Source organism: Rhea americana, unplaced genomic scaffold (assembly GCF_003343005.1).
Source record: "Rhea americana isolate MKP2758 unplaced genomic scaffold, rheAme1 scaffold_10, whole genome shotgun sequence".
NCBI classification, from domain to species: domain Eukaryota; kingdom Metazoa; phylum Chordata; class Aves; order Rheiformes; family Rheidae; genus Rhea; species Rhea americana.
Genome location: NW_028185039.1, coordinates 3,832,172 through 3,840,379, shown reverse-complemented (window position 1 = coordinate 3,840,379; position 8,208 = coordinate 3,832,172). Strand labels below are relative to the sequence as shown.

Here is an 8,208-nt window from a genome sequence, read left to right as displayed (position 1 = left end):
AATTGGTCCCTACTAGGGTGGATGGTTAAGCTGTAAACTTTAACCAATGAGAGGGTATAAAAGATAACCTTGTTTCTAAAATATGAGCTCAGCTGTAAACAGAGCAGGTGCAAGCCATGTTTAATCCATGACCCCTGGGAAATGGTAATGCTAACTTCTGTTGTCTTCTTGTGCCAGATGCCAGCCTCCCTGAATTTCTAATTGAGAGCACTAGCTAAAAAGACTGATAAGGCGCAACCGAGCACCTGGGTCGCATCAAAATGAGAATAGCTTTGTTAACTGCTGCTTATTGTAATGTCCCACTGTAGGCTACACCTGTGGTATGACTTTATAAATAGATAACTTGATCCTTGTTCATACAAGGTTAATTCAGAAGTTGTCAGCTTGTTGGGCTGTTTTCCAGACACCTGCTGATAGCACATACTCATAATACAAGATCAAATCAAATTTTATATGTTTAATCAACGTGGTTTATTAAGACTTAAAGAAGCTTTTTTGTTATCTATGAAATTTCTAGTCTGCTCCTATGTTAAAATGAAGTTTCAAGTGGAAAAGTTTTCMGCCTTTGATTTCTTGCAGTATATACATCATCTGCCTCCAGTTATAGAGGCTCTTAACATGTTCTAAAACATCTGGATACTCAAAATTCCTTGGATCTGATTATGTGTACTTGCAGAGGAATTAAAATTTTGAAACTGTTAACTCTTTTCTCATCTAGTTTAATCTCTTAATATACCTTTTGTCAGGCTACAGTGATAGGCACTATACCCCATGGAGTTTACAGCATTGAAAAAGCACATCCTTTTGGTACCATGTACAGATCTGAATAAGAGAGCCTTCTGCTGAAAATCCTATAGTYCTTAGATTTTAGGTTGATTGTGGATTTTTAGACTGAATTTCCTTCATGTTCAGTTATCTTACATTTGGGAATTAAAAAGAAAAAAAAATACAACTTACCAGTCACTCCTTGTCCCTACTTATGCAACGTATGTGGATTCATAAATAATCAACAATTTATTTTCAATCCCCTTGGTACTATTCAGAAGTCATTTAGATTCTATGATGTCTGATATGCCATAAACATCCTACTCAGGTACATTTATTGATCAATGTATTACTTAGATAGCAAAGTAAAGCACTGGTTCTCTATATCAATTAATGCAGTTTTGTTTTGGAAAGTATTTCTTTCTTGGATTGGAGAAAATTTGATAACTAGTAGCTAGAAAATYGATAACTAGTAATTATTGGGTGAAATTAGATCTTTTCAGGTAGACTTTGAAAAGTAGCAAAGAGGTGAGCATTTTGAAAAACACCATCTTTTGTGCTTGAATAGTGGCTGCTCATACAGCATGGCATCATTGCCTGGGKTTTCCCAGAGGTCACTGGTAAAAACACGAGACCCTCTCCTGCATCTGCCGGCAGCCAAGAGTAACACCAGTCACATGAACAGCCCTACTCCCTTGCAGGCTCTGCCGGGAACTCTGTAGTGTGGTATTAGAGGACATGCACATCCTCCTGTGCTGTGATGAGGGGGGGAAAAAAGAATGTTGCACACAGTGAGCTGAGCTCGTTAAGTTGTTAATACTGGGGATGGAAACCCAATTGCACCAAATATGAGTCTCACTTTAGTTTTCACTCTCTTTCTCTCTGTCTGTATTTCATAATCTTGATACTAGCATCAGAGTAAGTTCACCTATAAAATTAAAAAACTTTTTAATAGTTTTATTTCAGCTAGATTAGCTTTGTTAAAAAGATCAGGAAAAAAATGTGTAAGATGAGAGGTCTTTGATTCTTGGGTGATCTTTAGACACTCACACTGCAGTGGTGAAGAAAATAAGCTGCTTCTTTCAGGTCTGCTGTTTTTGTAAGTAACCAGTTAAAATTAATATGTAAACTTTAAAATGAGACACTTCTTTATTAGTGCCAAGGTTTTTTAACGCATGTCTGCAGTTTTTCTTTAGCAAGTTGTYCTTTGTATGGACCATTAAAATTTTTCATTGGTTTTCTTTGCCTCCACTGTAATAATTTTCCTTTGAGTTTTTTTTTTTTAAATAATGTATCATCTTCTGTTCTGACTACTGAATACTCTAGAAATTTATGTCCAATTACTGCCTTTGACAAATGCTTCTTGTTGTATATATATATTTAAAATAATCAGAGATAGGCGCAATAAAATAGGATTCATATACTCCATAATGTCTAAAAAACAGGAATAATATCTGAATTCTGTGGTTTGAACCTGTAACTCTTAAATTGAAATACCAAAAGTTTTGTTTGCTGGTGCACACTTACTAGATATTTTGATTTGTGTTCCTTACTCTGATACTGATTTCCTTATGCATCTCCATGTCATTCCACAGTTGGCAAGATTCTTTCTCATCCTGCTTAATTTGTTTTGATTTATCTTCATTTATCTTGATCTAATACTTCTAGCTAGTTGGTCATATTGAAATTGCAGTGCTCCAGAAGGCGACATTCATCATTATAAAAGAAATAAATAAGATCTAAAGCATCAAAATTTCAAACCAAGACACATCCCTTCTTCCCTGACAGTGCTTCAGCAATTGATGCCTTCCTTTAAATCCTGAATCCTTGTTTTTTTCTTCCAAGTGTGCAGKTTAGCTTAAAGCATCAAAGACATCAATCATCTGTAATGTTAACAGCTTGCTTATTCCATGTTGTCCCCCTTTCTGGATTTGGCTTTTAAATCCAGACATTCCTCTTTTAAATTCTCTCTGGCAGTATTGCCTATTGTTTCCTAACTGGGATGAGCTCTCCCCCTCTATATAAAGTGGTCCTTAGCCAGAAGTCTTTGCTTATGTTCTCACTAGAACTGAAGGGGAGAAGGAATGCAAGTGGTCAAAGATAATTTCTGTTTTGATTTTGGACCAGTAACTTAAGATCAGATTTTGAAAATTATTTAAAATGAGAGGTAAGTGCCCAAATATCTTAAAARAAAATCCTTAAATTTTCCCTGAGCTTTAGGTTGCTCAAGTATAAAAATTAAATTATATTCCTGTGAGGGGAGTTTAAATTATTTTTATAAAGTCCCATGAAAATGGAAAATGTTATATTAATGGGCAGGTTGATCAGGAGTACCCTGTTTGATAGGACCCAAGACATAGCCCTGAACAACTCGACTCCTTTTCAAACAGGTGACATATTCAAGCGGTGGTGTATATTATTTATCAGATTTAATTAATTGGTAATTGGTTACCTTTTAAGGGGACATGCAAATCATTTTATATCCTCTGTTCAAATGCTTGCCTTCGTTCATGGAAAGGATTTGTGCTGAAGAGATCTAGGCCCACCTAAAGGACCAGAAACTGAGATACAGCTTTTCTGGCAAACTTGTTTGAACAGTGTTTTGCACCAGCAAGATACTGATTTCACAGAATCACAGAGTGGTGGAGGTTGGAAGGGACCTCTGGAGATCATCTAGTCCAACCCCTCTGCTCAAGCAGGGTCACTTAGAGCATGTTAAACATGACTGATCACAGGACCRTTCACTGCAGCCTGTAGATAGATCATCTGTTGTCAGAAAGGCACTGATTCTATAATCCRTAGGTAGTTTTGGTAAAGCCTTCTACTCACAGCTAGAATTCCTTTGCAGGAGCACCATTCTTGTCATATTACACCCATAGTGTAAAAAAATCTGAAGCCTTAAGCAATAATACTTGCTTGTTTGAGTAGTCTCAAACTGGACAAGCTTTTGAGAGTTGAACAGCTTCTATAACTACTGCCTTAATGAAAGTACTGCATGAGTAAAGACTGAATTGAAGCGTCTTTGTTTGATCTACATCTTACTTGGCCTATCTATGAGAATAATCTTTATGTTTTTCTTTTTTCTTTTTTTAGCACAGATATAATGTATATTTAGACAAGCATGCATTAGACATTCATTTGGTTAAATACTTTCTCACTGTATTCAAAATTATTTTGCTGCATCTGGAACAAAATTTAACTGAGCACACAGTTTAGCATTTACTAAAAATAAATAGGAAAGAATAGAAAATAAGTATGATAGAATAGCAAAGAATTTATAAGCATATATTTAGCTTTGACAGTTCTACAATAACTTCTTTACATGAAGGGTCATCATTTTGCATTTCCTTTTGTATTAATGGAAATTACTTCGCTAAATCTCCTTTCCCTGTCACTGAGGAGAGAATAGACACATAATCTTTTCTTAAAAAGTTGATGAAAGGTTCTATAGGAAATCTAGGCTACAAATGTATTACTACATATGTGTCTTTTAATCAAGTGATTGACAGTGGTCTGCAGCATTAAAAAAAAAGTTTCAAAATTGGMATTAATTGATATTTTGGCTGGCAACATCATTAGAGTGCAATACACAGGGAAAGAAAATTGCCCGCTTTTGACTGTAGTTCTTCCAAGCCAGAATGGAACCCTGTTGATAAGAAATTTATACTGATGTTGTGCCTTTTTAAGAAGATACTTAAATGTTTTCACAAAAAGTAAATTCATCCTTCTGATTAATTCCACTTATTTCATAGGATGGCTCCATGAACTAAAGTGAAATGGATCTGATTCAATAAATAAAATAATAAAGTTTAGCTAAGTGGAATAAAATAAATTGAGTAAGATACATTTAAAATTATGATCCAACTCTTAGGTCTTAATATTAAGATTACTTGTTTGAAGACAAAAGTAGGTAGCACTATTCCAGGTCAGGCCAACCAGAATACAGTATGTATTTCTGAGTCAACAGAAATGAAATTTGCCCTAAATTTTCTGTGACGTTAGTGACAGATGCAAATCCAAATCTGAAATATTTCCCCCAAAGAATGTAATTCCTTAAAGCATCATGCCAATAGAGCCTCTGGWCCATAATTTAACTCATCTTTAACTTAATGTTGCCTGAATTTTCAACCAGTGCTCAAAACATGCTGCCTTATTTTCAAAGGTACCTGTCTGTACGTGCAAGGTTAAGTGTTTGTGGGAGCAAATCAAGGAGTTCTGTTCTAAACCCATTTTGAAGTGGCAGACAAATACTAAGGGAAAAATATTTGACTCAAATAAGCAGATTTTCTTTACTGATTGTTTTAAATATACTTTAGGCATTTTTCTTGAGAGCTATATAAAATCATTTTGTACACTATAGTACTGGCACAGTAGTGAACTGAGAAAGCTATCCCCAGTTATATAAAAACACAATTAGGTCACTTACATGTAGATCAGGTGGAGAAACAAATCACTTTGTTAAAGGTAAGAAGATAACATGAAATAAAATGTTACATACAAAATAATAAGATTTTTTTTCCTATGGGGGAAAATTCTCAACATTCATATACAAGGAAGCAAATCTTTGTGCTTAAAACAGTGACCTGAAAAAAAGAAGACCTGAGTTCTGGTGGCAGTTCTGCCCCTGATGCTTAGTGATACTCTGTTTTGTAGTAAGAAAATTGTGAATCTTTGGGGGCTTTATTCACAGTTATTTTTAAGACCCTTAACACCCCTCTGGCAACTTGCTTGGTCTGCTAGACAGTATTCCTTCTACTCCAAAAATGTTATCAAAAATATTTAAGAAAATCAACTGAAAATGAAACCGTCAACATCCCTTAGTTGATTCAATTATCTCTCTCTAAAAAAAGGTTTTACACCTCCCACACAGAACAGCAGCTTCAGTAATTTGGCAATGTTAGCAGTGCATAATAAAGAAACACGAGGCTGTGATATGTGGCAATATAGCCCATTTTGTGTACAGGAAGATTTTATTTTATTCAAGTAAACACATTTTCTTTTTAAGTACCTTTTGGACTATTTGGCCTTATGTTGTTCATCCCAACAGTCTCATATGGTTGCTACAAATGTTTAACCACAGAAGTTTTAATGGGTAAACTGTAACATTGCTGCTGATAGTAGATAGGAGAATAGGCTTTGCATCTTTGTTTTTGTAATGTTCATGATGTATTTGAGGACAGGGAGTAGCTGTGACTCACACACAGGACAAAGGATTGCAAGGTTTGGTTATTTAGCTTCTACTCTGGTTCTGCCAGWGACTAATTCACTGCTGACCATAAATGTACCATCATTGTAAAASAGTACTCTGACAAGTCCTTTTAATGATACGCTAGCATAAACTTCCCAGATGATACTACAACGTGGTTTTTTATCAGCGAAGCACATCAACATTCAATTACGATAGGGTGGGTTGTGAAATAAAGCAGTCTGCTGTGTTAAAATGCACTGCATTGTTTGCACTATTGAAGTGACAACCTGTTACATTGTAAACCTGCTGAGAGGCTATAAATGAGCTTTATAAATAATGCATGTTTCTGCCGTGAACCTCAGAACTATTTCCTTATGTAATCTGCATGGTCAGTGATAGATGTCAGAAATACCTTAGACTCCAGATGCTGTAGTAATAGGTACATTAGATTTGCCCACGCAGTCGTACAGCAAAGGTGCTGCAGTTTGGATAGCCATCAAAAAAATGTGGGTGTAACGTCAGCCAGAAGGAGACACGTTCACATACAGGGGCCTCAGCYGTGACGTCCACACTCAGGAAAGGCAGGTCTGATGGAGTGAGGAAGTCCACTGAAGGACTAAACTTGAAGTTTCCAGAAATATTTCACTAGATACTTTAGTATATCTAGACAAAGACTGCATTTTTACGTCAGTAGCAACTTGTTTAAATTGAGATGGTGGGTGGTTGTACATGAAAAAAACAATGAGTAACATATTGCATATCACTGATTTTAAATGAGAAGGATCAAATTTTGCCTTTGTCCATAAAATCTATAGGCAGCCAGACAAGGAATAYTTTGAAACTATTTACTCATTTGTATTGCATTTTTTTGTTTTGTTTTCAGAATAAGCAGCACAATGCATTAATAATAGTTTTTTAAACCAACAAAAGAGAAGCTTCTCTTCTGTATTACTAGTGAAGAAAATATTTCCCTTGGAAGAGAAACTATAAAAACTTGGAAGAAAAACTAATTAGAACACTTTAAAAAATACGGGTCATTTGGTTATACAATTAGTGTCTTCAAGCCAGAGAGAGGATAGCTGAGCATAGACACAGACTTGGTAACAGAAAAGCAGTTAGACTTTAAGTAGATTCCTGTGGTAGGAGAAAAATTACCCTAGAAAAAAGATTTCTTAAAGTTATAGAAGGCTTTAGGTCTGTATTTGTGCTTTCCTGGCCATCGTGTTTGAAGGACTACTGTGAGCACAACACTTTGTTTTCATGAAGTCCCAGGGGTGCAGTCATGGTACGTTTCTTGGGACAATTTGTTCTCTCAAATTCATTACTTAATCTTGACATAACTAGCCTTTCTGCTAAATTATCGGGAAAATGGAAATGCAGTTTGTTGGTCAGCTGATACTTCAGCGAGGGATTGCTCAGCATTAACGCTCCCCTTCACGCTACTTCAAACCTGTTTCACGTGCTTCGAGCTCAGAAGAGCTACAACCCCAAACCGAAGCCCGGCAGTCCGCACGCCCGGCCCGGCCCGGCCCGGCCCGTCGCGCTCGCCCGCGCCGTCCTCCCCGCCGCGGAGGCGCGCACGGCCGCGGCCGAAGGAACAGCGCGCTGCAGCCCGGCCCGCTGGCGCCCGGGGGGTTCGCGGTGACCAGAGCCTGCCCCTTCCCGCCCCTCCGGAGTTCCCTCTCCCGGCTTTCGGCCCGGAGTCGCGCTCCGGCTGCGGGAGGGGCCGTTAAACAAGGCTTCGCCGGGCGCGGCGCCGGGCCGCGGCGCGGCCGCGTCTGCCCGCGGGCTGCGGCCGGGGCGGGCGCGCAGCGCCTCCAGGCGGCGCTGCTCCCTCCGCCCGCCGCTCCGCTCCCGCCGAGCCCCGCCTCCTCCTCCCGCCCTCGGCAACCGATTGGCGGAGCGCGCCTTCAATCCGCGGGAAGGCCTCGCCCTGCCCCTGTCGCCTGGGGGGCGGGTTGGTGGGCGAGCGCGCCCTGCCGTTCTCGCGCCGCAGCCCTCGCTCGGCCTCCCTGGCCCCGTGCGGAGCGACTGGCGGAGCTGGCTGTCAATCAGAGATTAGCCCCGTCCCAGCCAATGGTCCCACCTCCTGAGCGGGCGGCGCACGGAGATTGGCTTGTTGGGCAATCGCTCAGCCAGGAGCTCCGCCCCGCCCGGTCAGGTAGCCCGGAAGATGGCGGCGGCAGCGGCGTCTGCCGGGGCCAGCGGGGTTCTGTGAGGGGCGCGGGCTCCGATGCCGCGGGCAGCCGCGCGGC

The 8,208-nt window shown here is 39.7% G+C and overlaps 1 protein-coding gene across 1 annotated transcript in view; it reads left to right on the top strand.

The window, feature by feature from the left end:
- Positions 1–8,029: 8,029 nt before the first annotated feature.
- Positions 8,030–8,208, top strand: part of LMTK2 (lemur tyrosine kinase 2) — a 42,670-nt gene continuing 42,491 nt past the window's right edge. Inside the window, exon 1 of the mRNA XM_085300571.1 lies at positions 8,030–8,167. Within this exon, the coding sequence (XP_085156697.1) occupies positions 8,030–8,167 (138 nt within the window). The remainder of the gene's footprint in view (positions 8,168–8,208) is intronic.